The sequence below is a fragment of the Spermophilus citellus genome, assembly GCF_964194105.1.
Source record: "Spermophilus citellus genome assembly, chromosome: 17".
In the NCBI taxonomy this organism is placed as follows: Eukaryota; Metazoa; Chordata; class Mammalia; order Rodentia; family Sciuridae; genus Spermophilus; species Spermophilus citellus.
In genome coordinates this window covers 26,837,462-26,856,730 of record NC_138199.1, presented here as the reverse complement: position 1 = coordinate 26,856,730, position 19,269 = coordinate 26,837,462, and the positions used below count along the sequence as shown (strand labels likewise).

General features: G+C 37.6%; 1 protein-coding gene across 1 annotated transcript; it reads right to left on the bottom strand.

The window, feature by feature from the left end:
• Positions 1 to 10,060: 10,060 nt before the first annotated feature.
• LOC308635647 (olfactory receptor 1A1-like) lies at positions 10,061 to 10,990 on the bottom strand (the record flags this gene model as incomplete). The annotated part of the gene is made up of 1 exon (XM_081270203.1): positions 10,061 to 10,990. The coding sequence occupies one exon, from the start codon at positions 10,988 to 10,990 to the stop codon at positions 10,061 to 10,063; it is 930 nt and encodes a 309-aa protein (XP_081126329.1).
• Between the last annotated feature and the right edge of the window lie 8,279 nt (positions 10,991 to 19,269).

The following is a 19,269-nucleotide window of genomic DNA, read 5'->3' as shown; positions in this document are numbered from 1 at the left end:
TAACTCAAGTTCACATATATTAATATTCTATCTAGATGATCTGTTCATTGTTAAAAGTGAGGCATTGAGACCCCATAATGCCATAGCATTGAGATCTATCCTGCAGATCATTTAATGAAGTTGGGTACACAGACATTTACAATTGTCTTCTTGGTGAATTAATCCTTTTATTATTGTGCAATGACTTTGTCTGTTTTTATAGTTTTTGACCTAGATCCTATTTTGACTAACATATCCCTGTTCTCTTTCAGTTCGCATGTGCCTGGAATATCTTTTATTATTATTTTTTAAATCTCTTTGCTTCAGTCTGTGTATTTCCATAACAGTAAAGTGAGTTTCTTGTAGATGGCATATGGTTGGATCTCCACCCTCCCCTTATCTATTTAGCCATTCTCTTTTGATGTCAAAATTTTACATTTGTTTTTGTATTTTGTATCTGTTAATAAATAATTATAGTTGTGATTTTGTCTTTTTATCTAGGCCCTACACATACTACTTGGCAGGCAAGTGCTCTACCACTGAGCTTTGTTCCTAGTCTGGGATTTTGTCTTTTAACTCTCCTGATAGGGATTAAATTGTTTTACACACACCACTCTTACAGTATTAGGAGTTTTTTTTTTCATAATTTTAAGCAGTCCTTTATCATTAAACATAAAATTTCCAATTTCTTCTTACAATTTTGATGAGCTATATCTGTTATTATTTTCTTTTTATTAATTTTATTATTTCATTTGTACCAATTTATGGGTTACAGTGTGATAATTTTTTACATTCTATAAATAATTCTATTGTTTGTAATGATCAAATAAAGGTGGTTAAGGTTTCTATCTCCTTAAACATTATTTTTTTAAAAATTAACATAATAATTGTATATATTTATGGGATACAGTGTGATATTTCAATATATGTATGCTATCTGTATTGATCAAATCATAGCAATTAATGTTTCCATCTCTTTATTACTCTGCATTTTGAAGCTTTGAGCTCCTCAGTTTTAAGGAATTCTGAGTTTGACTATATTCAATCCATTGAGGTTTTCACTTTCATGTGTTTTTATTAATTAGCGGCTTTTGTTTCAGCTTAATGAATTCCCTTTGGCAATTCCTGTAAAGCAGGCCTAGTGGTGATGAACTCCCTTAGCTTTTGTTTGGGGGAGTTTTTATTTCTTCCTCATTTCTGAAGGACCACTTTGCTGGGTAAAATGTTCCTGGTTAGCAGGCTTTTTTTCTTTGGCACATTCTCCCTGGCCTGCAGGGTTTCTGCTGAGAAATCTGTTGGAAGCTGTATTGAGGGTTCCCTTGAATGTGATATGTTTTGTGTCTCTTGTTGCTTTCAGTATTCTTTATTTGACTTGGATTTTTGACAATTTCAGGGTATGTCTTGGTGAACTCCTCTTTGGTTGGAATTTAATTGGTGAAGATCTCTGGGTTTCCTTTCCCTGGACATTGGCATCTCTTTCCAGATTTGGGAGGTTTTCATCCATTATTTTTTTTATTTTATTAGGTGTTATTTTAGTTACACAAATTTATGGGGGACACTGTGATAATTTGATATGTGTATAGAGTGTGTAATGATTAAAGCAGGGTAGTAAACACTTTCATGAATAAGGAAGAGAGGAGCCCAAAGGCTCCAAACACAAAGTAATGATAAGGAGTATAAATGATAATTACCCTGATTTGATTAGTACCTATTATGTACATGTATCAAAATACTGAATCCCATTACTTCTTTTATTTATTTAAATCACTATTTAAGTTTTAATATTCTTTTTTTAAACTTTTTTATTTATATATGACAGTGGAATGCATTACAATTCTTATTACACATATAGAGCACAATTTTTCATATCTCTGGTTGTATACAAAGTATATTCACACCAACTCATGTCTTCATACACGTACTTTAGATAATAATGACCATCACATTCCACCATCATTTCTAACCCCATGCACCCTCCCTTTCCCTCCTGTCTAGAGTTTGTCTATTCCTCCCATGCTCCCGCTCCCTATCCCACTATGAATCAGACTCCTTATATCAGAGAAAACATTTGGCATTTGGTTATTTGGGATTGGGTAACTTCACTTAGCATTATCTTTTCTAGCTCCATCCATTTACCTGTAAATGCCATGATTTTATTCTCTTTTATTGCTGAGTAATATTCCATTATGTATATATGCCACATTTTTAATCCAATTTTCTATTGAAGGGCTTCTAGGTAGGTTCCACAGTTTAGCTATTGTGAATTATGTTGCTATAAACATTGATGTGGCTATGTCCCTGTAGTATTCTGTTTTTAAGTCCTTTCGGTATAGACTGAGGAGTGGGATAGATGGGTCAAATGGTGTTCCAATCCCAGTTTTCCAAGAAATCTCCATACTGCTTTCCATATTGGCTGCACCAATTTGCAGTCCTACCAGCAATTTATTAGTGTACCTTTTCCCCCACATTCTCGCCAAAACTTATTGTTGTTTGTCTTCATAATAGCTGCCATTCTGACTGGAGTGAGATGAAATCTTAGAGTAGTTTTGATTTGCATTTCTCTAATTGCTAGAGATGATGAACATTTTTTAAATATATTTGTTGCTTGTTTGTATATCATCATCTGAGAAGTGTTTGTTCAGGTCCTTGGCCCATTTATTGATTGGGTTATTTGGGTTTTTTTTTTTGGTGTTTAGCTTTTTGAGTTCTTTATTTACCCTAGAGATTAATACTCTATCTGATGTGTGAGGGATAAAGATTTTTTCCCAAGATGTAGGCACTCTATTCACCTCACTGATTGTTTCTTTTGTCGAGAGGAAATGATGTATGTGGAAACACTCTTTGAACCTTAAAGACTTCTTGTCAATCGGAAGGACTATCATGGGGATGTCTGAGGGAGTCCTCTTCTTGGCCAATTCCTCAAATTTATGGTATTTTCCAGCCCTTTTCAGTATTTCCTCTTCATCCTGGGTTTGCTTTTGCCCCTCTTTCAGACAGAAGCAGTCTCAGCCCATACTGTGATTGCAGGGAAGGGCCCAGGATGTTGAGCTGGTGATTTATTTGGGTCAGGTCCTGAAGTACAACTGCACAGGAAAGAGGAGAGTGTGGGAAATCTGGGCTTTCTGTACAAAGGGGTGTGTGTTGTCCAGGTCAGGAACAAGGACATGACAGAGAGTCAGAAAGACATGAGGCTATTACCCAGAGGACCTGAGGGAGGAGAAAGCAAAGGATTCTGGGGAAGAAGTGACTTTCCCATCAGAGAGAACACACAGACAGGCAGCAGGAGCCTGTGGGCTGAGAGATTGTTTCAGAGCTGATTAATACTCTTAGGGCAAGGAAGTGATGATTAGGGTCTCTTTATACAATAAGGTATCAAATTATGCAGTAATGATGTGGTGGTCTTTTGGCATTTGAGTAAGCCCTTCTAGAAACTGTGTATCCTGAATCTTTTATTTGTTACTCATATACTTCTCCTGTGGTTCTATACCATTATTTCTTGCAGTGGGCAAGTGCAAGATCCTCAGCTTTGAGGATCACAGTGTGATTTGATGGCGGAGAGGAGTGGTGACTAGGAGTTCCATGCTGTGTATTTGCCTTGTGTTAGCCCACCACCTGGAGGAAGGAGAAAACCTGGAAACTTGTGGCCAGAAGAAAGGAGGCTGCTTGCCACTTAGAAAAAAATAAAGAATTGTAGCTGGGTGTGCTGGTGCATGCTTGTAATCCTGGCTACTCTGGGACAGGAGGATTGCAAATTTGAGGCCAGCTTTAGCAACTTTGTGAGACCCTCTCTCAAAAATAAAAAGGATTGAGGATGAATCTCTGTGATAGAGAGCCCCTGAGCTCAATCCCCAGTACTGGAAAAAGCAACAATGACAAAACACACAAACAAACAAAAGAATTACAACAGCAGGGACTGGAGTATAGCTCACCAAATGCCTTGGATTCAATCTCCAGGACCACGAACAACCAAAACCAAAACCCAAACCAAAATTAAAAGATGACAACAACAACAAAAATAATTTGCAAATTAAAGAGGAAACTTTCACTCCCCACAGTGACCTAAGTCTTGGGCACTCTCAGCTGCCATGTCTGTTTCTGCCATGGAGAAAGTTCTTCCACCTCCTTAGATTCCAGCAGAAACTACTTTCTTCCAGTCAGATTCTCTGGGACATCTGCCTGACAGAAGGGAAAGTAGGGGGCAGATGACAAGATCCAGAAAGCCAGAGGACCTGCAGAGGAACAGAGGCCTCTGCTTTCTAGTGCTCAATGCAAGAGTCTCCTGCACTTTACTGAGTACCAGGATCACTTGTGATGATTTAAAGCAAAATGCTAATCCCCTGTCCTTTTCCCATAAAGTACTGGTTCTATTTTGAGAACCGAGACTCTTTAACCAAGCACCTGGTGGTTCTAAGGAAACTCTGCTCTGAGTCTGGAAGAGTGAGTAGGTTCTGGACCTTGGTGTGCTCAGATGGTCCTTGGAGGCACAAGCCCTTCTATTATGTGGCTCAGCTGTGAGGGGGAGATTGCAGGGGCAATATGGAATAGGACTCCAGACTCGAAATAGGCTCTGGCACCTCCTCCATTTTGTCTGTTCTACTAGAGCACAACCTCCCTCACTCACCTGAATAGCCTTTCTTGCAGGTGGTGGGAATCACAGGCAGCAGGGCATGTGGTAGTAATTTGAAAACCATACAGCACTTAAAATATTTGAAGATACCTTTAAACACCAAGAGGTTAGATTACATATTATGTGAAAAACAAAATAGAGGTGAGAGGGAGGGGGGGCTGGAGAGAAGTGTGGGGAGCCACCCTGTATGATCCGCGTCTTCCGTTTAGGAGCAGAGAGGCTTTGACTGTCACTACATCTCATAGTGACTTGGACATTGCCCTGGTCCTGGAAGTTTGAGGATGTGTCTTCAGACATAGGCGTTGCCCTACAGCCCTTGGGTCGAATGACACTCACATGTCCCTTGTAACTCCGCCCCTTCTTACCTGTTTTGGATGGAACTATCTAAGAATGAGGGTCCTCCCAATAAAAGCCCACTTCCAAATGTGCTCGCTCTCTCTCCCACCAGCCTCTGGAGACTATCCCTCGCTCTTCCATTTGGGAAGCTTGAGGCCAAGAGTGGAGGAGCCTTCCTGAAGCTTGTTTAAAGGTAAAGTGTAGTCTGTGTTTTATTTGGTGTCCCTGGGAATTCATACAAGCGACCTTAAGTTCAGCTGCCCCTGTAGGCTGGGGGTGGCAGAGACTAGAAGAGAATGTAAACCTCAGACCTTACCCACTGCTCTGTGCGGTTCTTGGAGTTCTCTGGTTCAGCTGTCTCCACTTTTCTCCTCTACAGGTTAAAAAGGGCATAAGGGACTCTAATGCATAATTTTCTGAACAGGGCTTAACCACTTATGTTTTTGACTAAAGATGAGGAGCAGGAACTTGTTCCCTGGGTCTCAGTCCCTATAAAAAGGGAGACAGAATTTAAGGCTCTTTATGCCCTAATTGGTCTGGAGGATCTGAGAACTGAGGCTTGGATCCCAGTTTCATGTAGAATGGGGCTGAACAGGGCCCATTTATCAGTTTTGGAGAGGCCTTGGAGAGGCAATCCCAAGACAGCCTCTTGAGATGAACACAGACAATTGCTCTAATATTGATATTTATAGGCAAAGATCTTGGGCAATGAGTCTAGTTTACAAGAAGTAAACAAATCATTACCATGCATCAGTCCTAAAAGTTGCCCTAGGAGTAAGGATAAATGAAAAATAAAGAAGAATCCATGCATTCTGAAACCAAGCTTTGAACCATTAGAGATCTGGAACATCTCAGACACTAATCTTGGATCAAGATGATTTCAAATACTAAGTAAAAGCAACTGAAAAAAAATTGTTTGGAGGAAAACAATGTCCCTTAGACTTCACATTATTTTTCTCAATATTTTTTAAGGATAATATTCAACACATAAACAACGTAGACATACAAGGAAATAAGATTCCAAAAGCAAGACTCAACACGTGGAAAGCATGTAGGAACTCTGTAATTATCAGACACAGGCTGAACAACAATGATGCTAGTGTGTTAGGTAATAAAATGAAGCTGGAAAGTTAAGAAAAAATATTTAAAAACCGAAACATCATGGGTACTTAGGATAAAGGCCCACTGATAGCACTCCAGAGGTTAACCTGCATTTCCTATAGTGATGACTTCCTGTAAGGGTACCTTCATGTCCCTTCACATCACCCCCTTCCTATCCTTACCAACATTTATCTTTTATTTCTTTGATAATGGTCATTCCAACAGGTGTGAAGTGATATTTCATTGTGGTGTAATATCTGTTCTTATTAATTTAATATTGGCTACATCCTCTATTGTTTAACAATTGTTATATTGTGTATGTCTGTTATATTTTGATATAGTGTATATTATATAATATATCTACTACATTTTATTTTGAAGGTTATGTATTTAAAACAACTCCACCCCAAACTACCATGAGACCCATGATTTCATCAGCATTATTTTTAGCTAAATGAAAAAAGGTGAGCTAATATGAAGTCAGTTTAAATACCTGTCACCCTTTTTAACAGTCACTGTCTCATGGCCAGATTTGCTTGTTTTTATCTACAATTTCCTCCTTATCCCCTAGCCCTTTAGATTAGTTTGAAGCAAATTCTATATATCATATCATTTCACTGGTAAATGTCTATGTGTATTTATAAAAATAGAAATGCTTAAGGAAAGAGTTATATATTTATGTATTTCTTAAGGAAATAACCACTAGGCCATTATCTCACTTAAAAATTTAACACTAATTTATTTGTATCACCTAATGTCTAGTATGGTTCACATTTCTAACTGCCTTATACTGGTCAAAATAATTCACTGCTTAAGAATTATAAAATAAAAATAAAGAGCAAATGAAACCCCAAATTAAGAGAAGGAAAGAAATAAAAAAAATCAAGGGAAATAAAATGGAGAATTTAAAAAATATAAAATATCAATGAAATACTTTTTTAAAAAAAGATGAATTTGACAAGATTTAGCCAGGTTACCTAGGGAAAAATAAAGAAAGAGAATTCAAATAAATAAAATAAGAGATGAATAAGGAGACATTATAATTGATACCAAAAATTATAAGGATACCAAAAACTATAGAAACTTTTATTATGAACAATTATATGAGAACACGTTGAAAAATCTAGAGGAAATGGATAAAATTCTGCATAGCACAGGAAAACAATTAATAGAGGCAGCCTACAGATGGAGAAAATCTTTACCAGCTATTCATCTGACAAAGGATTATGACTGTGGTCATATACTTCACCTACCAACATAGTACCCCTAGTTTCATTTCCCTGACTATTCCATCTTGAATTTCTGCTCATCTGAGCCCTGTGGTCATTTGTTTTTAATGTGCTTTAATGGCATACATGTATATTCTTGAAAAATATTTATTTTTGTTGTTTTAATTGTTTATAGCCTTATAAAATGGTATCAATAATAATCTGGGAATTTGCATTTTTAAAATGTAGTATTTTGTTGCTAAGATTCAATCAAATTGTAGTATGTCTCATGAAAAAAGAGATTTCTCTGTTGGTGAGGGTGATTGATCCCAATGACCAAGGACATCATGTTATTGCTATATGTTGGAGGACAAAGAGGACTGTCTGGAGTTGTGTGTGCGATGCCTCTTGATATTTCCGTGACCAACAAATAAAACAAATAGCAACTCCATAAGAGTTGCCCGTAAATAGTGCTTTGAGGATTTAGATTCCCCCCAAATAGAAGTCACCTCTACAAGTGAAGACTGAGTGGCAGCTAAGTGGTCCTCAGAGATTAGAGCGTCAGAGATATGGTCATCCCTCTTCCATGTCCCTAGGTCCACATGACCACTATCATTACTCTGGTCCTATAGGAAGTAACTTTCTGCACTCAATAATCACTGGGCAACCTCAGCATACTTTTCCCTTCTGTTAGTCATTTTCAGAATACACCTTTGTATTCAGTGTTTTTGGTTTAAACATAACAGATGTGATTTCTGTTTCCTTAACCATCCTAAGGAAACTTCAGTGATGTATCAGCTATCAAGGCTTTTCCAAACTTAGTCAATCCTAGGGTTTACATGGAGTAACTTAAATTACTGTGTTAATATTATTTCAGGACAGCATGCTTGACAGAATCAAAGGAGATGGATAAGACAATGACTTGAAAGACAGGGGCAGTAGTTTTTATTTGCAATGGAATCTCTGCATGTGCACATAGATTCTTATGATTATTGTAGGAAATAAAGAAAGGAAGGTCAACTTCCCTTATCTAACTTAGAGGAATAATGTGAGTTTGATTTCAACAGTTAGATATTTGGACTTCTCCTAAGAATATATATTTTCTCAGTTCTTCTTCTGTAGAATTCTCTTTGGACTTAATATTTCTCTATAAAAAATATTGGAAGTATCTTATTGCATTTGACCTTATTGAGTATACCCATTGCAGAAATATTAACCTTGTATATATTATTTAAACATATTATTGAAGGATTCACTTATTCATTTAACACAATTTTATTAAGTAGTTACTATATGTCAATTGTTCTAAGCGCTGAAGTAGAGCAGGGAACAAGACAGATCCCCAACCTTCATTCAGGCTGGGAGAGACAGAGAATAGATAAAATTTATGTGTCATTTTCATTGCCTAACCTAGAAAATTCCCTAATAAAATACCTTTATTTATTGCATCCTGTGATCATTCATTTGTACGAATTTAGAATTTATAATTTGTTTAAAAGAAGAAAATTGTGATAGTTCTCATCCTTGGTGTTTTAGGGTCCCAGAAGATGTTAAAATGTGAGTACCATCATTTTCAAACATTCATGGACAAATTCTTGGCAACATGAATTAAATATAGAAGATAATAATTTTATATTTTACCTCTCAGTTAAAAAAGTGGATAATAAAACAACCTGTGTATTATTTTAGGATATACTCAAGCCATCTTTTAAGAACATTATTTTACTGGAAAAATGAGATCAATGAGAGATCATTTATATGTCATTAATGCTTTGAGAAAGTTTTCTGATTTTCTCATAAGTAGAACAAAACGTGGATCATAGGGTTCCTTAGTGGGTATTCAGTGTTGTACTGGGTTAACTCTGTTTTGGGAATGTTACCTACATAATCAGAATTAATGGCCAGAATTATGGCCTCTCCTTCCCTGAGCCACTCAAGAGAATCCCAGTCACGTCATTATCAACACTGGTCTTTTTTCTTCATGTATTATATGCCACCTAAGATTTTGGTCATTGTAGCTTTATTTTGTGTTGGAATGAATTATACCAGCATTGATTTCATTTATTAGATCAGAATCATTATTCCTTTAAACCATAAAAAACCTACATTACCATCATTTTAGTAAAATTTTAGGGAGAACTCTATGATCTTAAAAGACAGTCTATTTTAATCAATATGAAGGAAGCATAAAAAGATATTCCTAAATTCCTCAAAGATTTTAAAGATGGATAAATTATGTCCACTCCAATTATCTGTAATCATTATCTGAATGCATATCAGAGACATTATTGTCATTCACCCATTCTACCTCTGCCAGCGTTTACTGGGTGTACCTTATATGACCAGGATTGTGATCATAGTCTTATGTGAATATAGCTCCTGCCCTCAGAGGCTTGCAAGCCTACTAGGCTGGATTAAACATAACAGCCACATAAAAATGCTGACTTTTAGTCTTCAAAGCATAAGATCTGACCACACTCTGTGACACCAGCAGGGCAGATATTGTTGTTTCAATATGTAGATGTAGAAGCCTAGGGTCAAACTTTCTTCAACTTTACTCTGCTAGTCGGTTGCAAAGGGGGAATGTGAACCCAATAGCTTGTGCTGCTGATCAGCCAACCAAAATAGAAATGTGGTCAAAGTGATAATTTCCATAAGTTGTTTCACTAAATGGCTATAAGTTTTTAGAGACTAGAGATTTATGGCTCTAGAGCTTGGAAGAAGCTTCTTGTAGGAGATAACATTGAAGGTGATATTCCAAGTTCCTCCCAGGGGTGAGCACTGTATGCAGTGTATGACCTCACATTGGTTATGAAGAGCTTCTTCTGTGAAAGAGTTTCTTCAGAGCAGCCTTCATGTCTTGGTTTCTCAGACTGTAGATGAAAGGATTTAACATCGGGGTCACTGTCATGTACATCACAGCAAGCACAGCATCCTTTAGGCTGTAACTGGTCAGAGGTCGGAAATACATGCCCATGACTGTCCCATAGTACAAGGAAACAACTGTGAGGTGAGACCCACAGGTGGAGAAGGCTTTGCGTACACCCTTCGTGGAAGGAACACGGAGGACCGTGGAAAAGACACGAACATAGGAGACAACAATGCACAGTAATGGCACAGAGAAAACAGCAACCCCTAAGTACATCATCTTCACGTTCAAGTGTATGTCAGAACAGGACAGCTTGAGCAAGGGAGAAATGTCACAGTAGAAGTTGGCCACTTCCTTGCTGCCACAGAAGGACAGAGAAGCTGTGAGCAGAGTGTGAGGAAGGGCATTGGAGTTTCCAATCACCCAGGATGCAACCACCAGCAGGACACAGGACCTTGGACTCATGATGGTTGTATAATGAAGAGGGCGGCTGATGGCCATGGCTCGATCATATGCCATTGCTGCCAGTATGTAGCTTTCTGTGTTGACCAAAGCTATCATGAAATACATCTGTGTCAGGCATCCCCCAAAGGAGATGGCTTTGCTGCCCAGGAGATGATTGGCCAGCATCTTAGGCATGGTTACAGAGGATAAGAAGATGTCGACAAAGGAGAGGTTGGCCAGGAGGAAATACATGGGGTTGTGGAGGCGAATGTCAGAGAGAATGGCGAGGATGATGAGCAAGTTTCCTACCAGGGTGATGGGGTAAATGAACAGGAAGAGGATGAAGAAGAAATCCTCCTGCTCCTGCTGACCTGTGACTCCCAAGAGGATGAACTCCATGGTAGAAGACTGGTTTTCTTTCTTCATGGTTCCTTTGACATGAAAGGTGAGGAGAGTCCATAATAATTATTAGTGCCATTACTGTACATTATGATCTTCTGTATGCAACACTTTTGACTCTAGTGATAGGCTTTCTAAATACCTGCCTTCATAAAATCCAGAGATACTCAAACTTTGAAGAAACATTTATATTGGTCTCTGGAACTAACTGACATTCACCAGGACACTCATGTCTAAAAAATGAGCAATGTGTGAATCAGAAGTATTCATCCTCTGTGGGAGAAAGGTACACTCATACATTGCTGGTGGGGCTGCAAATTGGTGCAGCCAATATGGAAAGCAATATAGAGATTTCTTGGAAAACTGGGAATGGAACCACCATTTGACTCAGCTATCTCTTTCCTCGGTCTATAACCAAAGGACTTGAAAACAGCCTACTATAGGGACACAGCCACATCAATGTTTATAGCAGCACAATTCACAATAGCTAAACTGTGGAACCATCCTAGAAGTCCTTTAATAGATGACTGGATTAAAAAATGTGGCATATCTACACAAAAGAATAGTACTCAGTATTAAAAGAGAATAAAATCATGGCATTTGCAGGTAAATGGATGGAGTTAGAGAAGATAGATGCTAAGTCAAGTTAGCCAATCCCAAATAACCAAATGCCAAATGTTTTATTTAATATAAGGAGGCTGATTCATAGTGGGATAGGGAGAAGGAACATGGGAGGAATAGATGAACTTTAGATAGGTCAGAAGGAAGGGGGCATGGGGCTATAAATGATGGTGGAATTTGATAATCATTATTATCTAAAGTACATTATTATCTAAAGTAAAGTATTATTTAAAGACATAAATTGGTGTGAATATACTTTGTATATAACCAGAGATATGAAAAATTGTGCTCTATATGTGTAATAAGAATTGTAATGCATTCTGCTGTCATATATAAATAATTAAAAAAGAAGTGCTCATCCTCCCCTATCAGCATGCCATAAACACCCAAGACTCAATCATTTCATAATTAAATCTCACATTCCATGGTCTACAGTCTTTGTTCGACCTTAGGGAAAAATTGTAAGCATGTGACAAATACAGTTTATTCATTCATTCATCAGTGTATATGTCATAGTCCCTGCTCTCAAGGACCTGACAATGTAATGGAGAAGCCAGAATCACACACTGATTGTATTATACATGATAGGGAACAGACAGCATTTTGGAGTTTTTGACTAAATTCTCCAGGGCAAGGATTTCTTAGTGGAGGGACTGGCCTGGAAATGTGGAATTGTTCTGTAGACCAAATAAAGGGTGATCCGAGACCCCATAAGGTGATGGGTCTGTAGGGGCATTGGGAGATTGTAAATCACAAGGATCTCTGGGTTTAGATTCCACCAAAATAGACCAGTGAATTTTCTCCCTTGGTGTCCCATTTTGGAAGTAGACTTTACTACTGTTACAGAGTGTGAGAATCACAGGCCACCACACTTATTGAGCAAAATTGAAAGGGAAAAAAGTCCTTTAGTGAGCAAGACAGGTAAGCGACTGGGAGTAGGCTAGTGCCTCAAAGAACTCCCAGCACTTGAATTGTGGAAGCACAGCATTTATAAAGACAAAAACCACCAAAACCACAAGGAGGTAGGTGAGAAAAGACTTTGTTGAGACAGATATTTTGATTACATGAGAGAACTGTTTTGATTATACATTTCAGAGTCATTTTAGTTACATATCAGGGCCATAGTCAGGGTCATGAGAAGGTCCTACTCTACTGTCAACATACGTACAGCTGTCAGGAGGCTGAAAAGAAAACATTTCAAGCCAACATAAAATGGAGTCAGGTCAGAACAAAATGGTATTATTTTGATTCTTTTATAATTGACCATCTCCTCTAAGTTGTTTTATATCTGACAAGCCCTCCAATATACAGAATCACCATGCTTTTCTCTTCAGACTTCTTTCTGTTCTTAGTTATTTTGTGTTGTGACTCATGTAACTCCACAGTACCTATAACTACTGTTTAATAAACTCACAGGTCTAGTTTGGCAGGCCTGGTCTCCTCTTCCCATATTTTCATGTCCAGTCATCTGGACAACATGTCTTGCTACTCAAGATTTGGGGGAAAGGAATATCATGCATTGTTGATATTAACTTCTCTGGACTGATGATAAATAAGTGTTGTTCATTGCAAACACCCATAAGTTTTCCCTCCATATTGCTTGAGTGAAATACTGGTTTATTGCATTCCCTAAGTGTAGCGTGCTCACAAGAACAATCTCCCAATTTAGCTTTCATCAGTGCCTTGGTTATTTTGATTCTTATTTTAATATAATGTTTATGTACTGCCCTTATACCTCATATCTTGGTACTTTGGCTCACACCATCTTACTCTTCTAACTGAAACATCATTAGTTCTGCCTTCACTGCTCCATTGCAGGTTCCTCTTTGTCCCATCTTGCATTTTAAGACAGACTAACTATGACAGACTACTAGCTGCTTGTCCAAATACATACTATTCTCTTCTTGGATATTCAACTAGACCACATTTCCCAGGCTCCCTTCTATTGAGGTTTGGTCATATGAGTGAGTTCTAGCCAGTCCACTCATGTGACCCAGTGCCAGGCTTCCCTATTCTCTCTTGTGCCAAATCTATGCAAATATGGAGGATGCTGAATGGGATGATGGAGTCACATGGGGAGGATGAGCCTGTATCCCTAGTTCTTCATATCCAGGAGAGACACCCACCACCAAGAGTATCCACATGGACTGTTATTAGGAAAGATGTAATCTCTTATTCTCTTAAAGCCACTTTACATTGTGTGATCAATTAGTTGCAGAAATATAAGTTTTCATAATTAACTCACCAATTTTCCTGAAGAAGTTTCCACTTAAAAACTAATAAAAGCTGTAATTAATTTAATCACCAATTCTCAGTGTTTCTGATAGTAATATGTGAATTATATGCTAGGCATGAGGGATGTAGGTCTACTTATCTCTGTCATATCTAATCAGGATATGCATTCTTGTATCTACATTTAAAACAGTTTGGGTTTGTCAAAATTTTAAGATGTCTTTTTTTAAATCTTCATCTAGAATCCCAATACCTTTGATTTCAAAGGGTTCTATGAGCCTGGAGGCTCAGAGACTATGTTTATTTTATATAATACAGAAATGTAAAATCTCAGAGGTTGGGCTCTAAGCAACCTGGCACACTAAGCTGATGTTGACAGGTCCCATTCTTAATAAAATACATAGAAAGTTTAGAAAATTGCAAACACAAAACTCCCACCAAAAACATAACCAAATGTAAAAGAAAGAGAGAGGCATACCTGGTTGAGGGGCAAAAAGAAAACCCTAATAAAGAAATATAAGCCATAGTCAATGCTGTGGTGGCCCCTTGGGGTTTGTGATCAGCAATTAGGTAAGCCCTCATGGTTGGGGCTTGGGATGTTTGTGCCACTTGGTAGAGTAGATGTGGCCACAGAGCCACATAAAGCATGGAGATTAGTAGTCTGCATAAAATGCTTGAAGTGTTAGCCTATTTGTGGAAACATCAATAGAAAGAATTTGCTAAGTAATGATTGTAAACAAAAGATATTACTCATAGAAAATATGATTATCTACAAATAAATCCATGAACTCTCTGGATGACCAAAGAAATTTCAACAATTTTGTTAGTTATAAGCCACTATGTAGAAAAATCGATGCTATATAAATAAATTAGAAAATATAATTTCAAAAAGACTCCTCAAAAAATAGTTGTAAAACAAACCTAGATGCCCTTTAATAGATGAATGGATAAAGAAACTGTGGTATATATACAAATAGAATATTACTCAGCATTAAAAGAGAATAAAATCATGGCATTTGCAGGTAAATGGATAGAGTTGGAGAATATGCTAAGTGAAGTAAACCAATCCCCAAAAACCAAAGGCAGAATGTTCTCTCTGATAAGTGAATGCTAATTCATAATGGGGAAAAGGGGTATGGAAAGAATGAAGGAACTTTGGATTGGGCAAAGAGGAGGGTGGAGGAGAGGGGGCTTAGGGGTAGGAAAGATGGAATAAGAAGAACATCATCACTCTAGGGACATGTATGATTACACAAATGGTGCAACTCTATTTGTGTAAAACCAGACAAATGAAAATTGTCCTCCATTTGTGTACAATGAAACAAAATGCATCTGCTGTCATATATAATTTTTTTAGATCGAGTGTGAATTTTTAAAAATTAAAATATACATTTTAAACAAGGAGAGACACCATAAAACGTAAAATAGATGTAGGTCTGGAAAATTCAGGTACACTTTGAAAATCCTGATCATACTGTGTTTTGGAAGAACATAAACAAGTAAGACATAGAAAGACTCCCACAGAGTAAATATTAAGGGTTTGTAGGACATATCATATGGTTCTTTGTCGATTATAGAGGAACTAGTTTCATCATCATACATTCTCTCTGGAATAAAAGTCCCCACATTCCTTCTTGTGTACCTTTCTGACTTTGCATTTTTGAGCACTCAGCATTTACCTTGAGATCCACCTGGGGAACTGGGTGTGGCTGAAGTGCTGAGAAGGATCTTCTTGGCAGCAGCAGTAAATTTAGCTGGAAGTGAGGTAGAAATAGAAGGAATGCAAGAGCAGATACATGTGCGTGGTCTTGACAGGTGGCTACAGGTAGTTCCACCACACTTCCTTGTTGTGGTGAAAGCTGCAAAACCCAGACACACTCTCCAGGGATGTGCTGAACCCCCTTTATTATTGTTAACATCAAGAGAAAGTGATCCTATGGTCTATTCCCCCAGATTCTCAGGATTCCAGTAGCCTGATTTTTCAGATTACCAAGAAGTCTGTAAATCCAATCCATGTTAATCTCCTTTTCACTCTGGCATCCTGAGAAATGTAAAGCCTTAGGACCTAAAAACATTGATTCTTGATTTCTTTTATAATCTTCTTGGTCATACAATTCTTAAAAATACTTAATATTATTTTAATTGGATTGTACTTATTTTATATGGCTTTGTCTGCCTTCAAGACATACTTCATGGAGAATCTTTCTATTGGCATTTTCCTTGACTTAGAAAATGCTTTCTAACTGACGTATTTGCATTCATTTATTTCTACATTCTTCATTAATATAATAAAATTTTCAATAAGATCAACTTGGTAGAAGACAAAACCAAATAAAAATACATTTTTTGTTTTTCTCTCATATTATTTAATGTTAGCCTTTTCTTTTTCACATACCATTATGAATTTCTGACTTTTCAGATATTAATGTGTGGCTGTCAACTTCAGTCAGTTTCCTCTTCATTGCTCAGACAATCCCAACTGTGACTAAAGGGAGCCCCTGCTTAGATTGGCTTTGGTGTAATTTAGACACGATGTCAAAAACTCTGAAAAGTTTCTTGCTTCTTAGCACAATAAGATGATCTCTGTTCACCATTTGCCTTCTTTTTTTGTGTGTGTGTGCAATTTTCTTTTTTTTTATTGATTGTTCAAAACATTACAGAGCTCATGATATATCGTCTTTCATACATTAGACTCAACTGGGTTTTGAACTCCCATTTTTACCCCGAGATACAGATTGCAGAATCACAACTGTTACATACTCACAATATTACATAATGGCATATTAGTGACTGTTGTATTCTGCTACCTTTCCTATCCCCTACTATCCCCCCTCCCCTCCCCTCCCCTCCCCTCCCATCTTCCCTCTCTACCTCCTCTGCTGTTGTTCAATTCTCTCCCCTTTTTCCCCCCTCCCCCTTGCCCCTCATAACCTCTTATAATTTTGTGTATCATTGAAGGTCTCCTACCATTTCCATATGCTTTCTCTTCTCTCTCCCTTTCTCTCCCCCCATTCGTCTTTGTTTACTATTAGTCTTTTCCTCATGCTCTTCCTTCCTGTTCTGTTCTTAGTTGCTCTCTTTATATCAAAGAAGACATTTGGCATTTGTTTTTTAGGGCTTGGCTAGCTTCACTTAGCATAATCTGCTCTAATGCCATCCATTTCCCTAAAAATTCTATGATTTTGTCATTTCTTAGTGCTGCATAATACTCCATTGTGTATAGATGCCACATTTTTTTTTATCCATTCATCTATTGAAGGGCATCTAGGTTGGTTCCACAGTCTAGCTATTGTGAATTGTGCCGCTATAATCATTGATGTGGCCGTATCCCTATAGTGCGCTCTTTTAAGGTCCTCAGGGAATAGTCCGAGAAGGGCGATAGCTGGGTCTAATGGTGGATCCATTCCCAGCTTACCCAGGAATCTCCATACTGCTTTCCAAATTGGCCTCACCATTTTGCAGTCCCACCAGCAGTGTACAAGTGTACCCTTTTCCCCACATCCCCACCAACACTTATTGTTGTTTGACTTCCTAATGGCTGCCAATCTTACTGGAGTGAGATGGTATCTTAGGGTGGTTTTGATTTGCATTTCTCTGATTGCTAGAGATGGTGAGCATTTTTTCATGTACTTGTTGATTGATTGTATGTCCTCCTCTGAGAAGTGTCTGTTCAGGTCCTTGGCCCATTTGTTGATTGGGTTGTTTTTTATCTTATTGTTTAATTTTTTGAGTTCTTTGTACATTCTGGATATTAGGGCTCTATCTGAGGTGTGAGGGGTAAAAATTTGTTCCCATGATATAGGCTCTCTATTTACCTCTTTTATTGTTTCTCTTGCTGAGAAAAAACTTTTTAGTTTAAGTAAGTCCCATTTGTTTATTCTTGTTATTAACTCTTGGGCTATGGGCGTCCTAGTAAGGAATTTGGAGCCTGACCCCACTATATGTAGATCGGAGCCAACTTTTTCTTCTATCAGACGCACCGTCTCTGATTTGATATCTAGCTCCTTGATCCATTTTGAGTTAACTTTTGTGGATGGCGAGAGAAAGGGATTCAATTTCATTTTGTTGCATATGGATTTCCAATTTTCCCAGCACCATTTGTTGAAGATGCTATCCTTCCTCCATTGCATGTTTTTAGCTCCTTTATCAAATATAAGATAGTTGTAACTTTGTGGATTAGTCTCTGTGTCCTCTATTCTGTACCATTGGTCCACCTGCCTGTTTTGGTACCAGTACCATGCTGTTTTTGTTACTATTGCTTTGTAGTACAGTTTGAACTCTGGTATCGCTATACCTCCAGATTCACTCTTCCTGCTTAGAATTGCTTTTGCTATTCTGGGTCTTTTGTCTTTCCATATGAATTTCGTGACTACTTTATCTATTTCAACAAGAAATGCCGTTGGGATTTTGATTGGCATCGCATTAAACCTGTAGAGAACTTTGGGTAATATCGCCATTTTGATGATGTTAGTTCTGCCTATCCATGAACAGGGTACATTTTTCCATCTTCTGAGATCTTCTTCTATCTCTCTCTTTAGGGTTGTGTAGTTTTTATTGTATAGATCTTTCACCTCTTTTGTTAGGTTGATTCCCAAGTATCTTATTTTCTTTGAGGATATTGTGAATGGAGTGGTTTTCCTTATTTCCATTTCAGAGGTTTTGTTGCTGATATACAGGAATGCCTTTGATTTATGTGTGTTGATTTTATATCCTGCCACTTTGCTAAATTCATTTATTAACTCTAGCAGTTTCTTTGTAGACCCTTTTGGGTCTGTTAGGTATATTATCATGTCATCCACAAATAGTGATAATTTAATTTCTTCTTTTCCTATTTTTATGCCTTTAATTTCTTTTGTCTGTCTAATTGCTCTGGCTAGTACTTCGAGAACTAAATTGAATAGAAGTGGTGATAGAGGGCATCCCTGTCTTGTTCCAGATTTTAGAGGGAATGCCTTCAGTTTTTTTCCGTTTAGGATGATGCTAGCCTGAGGTTTAGCATATATAGCTTTTACAATGTTGAGGTAAGTTCCTGTTATCCCTAGTTTTTCTAGTGTTTTGAACATAAAGGGATGCTGTACTTTGTCAAATGCTTTTTCTGCATCTATCGAGATGATCATGTGGTTCTTGTCTTTAAGTCTGTTGATGTGGTGAATAGCATTTATTGATTTCCGTATATTGAACCAGCCTTGCATCCCAGGGATGAATCCTACTTGATCATGGTGCACAAGTTTTTTGATATGTTTTTGTATTCGATTCACCAGAATTTTATTGAGAATTTTTGCATCCAAGTTCATTAGAGATATTGGTCTGTAGTTTTCTTTCTTTGAAGTGTCTTTGTCTGGTTTTGGGATCAGAGTGATGTTGGCCTCATAGAATGAATTTGGAAGAGCTCCTTCTTTTTCTATTTCTTGAAATAGCTTGAAAAGTATTGGTATTAATTCTTCTTTGAAGGT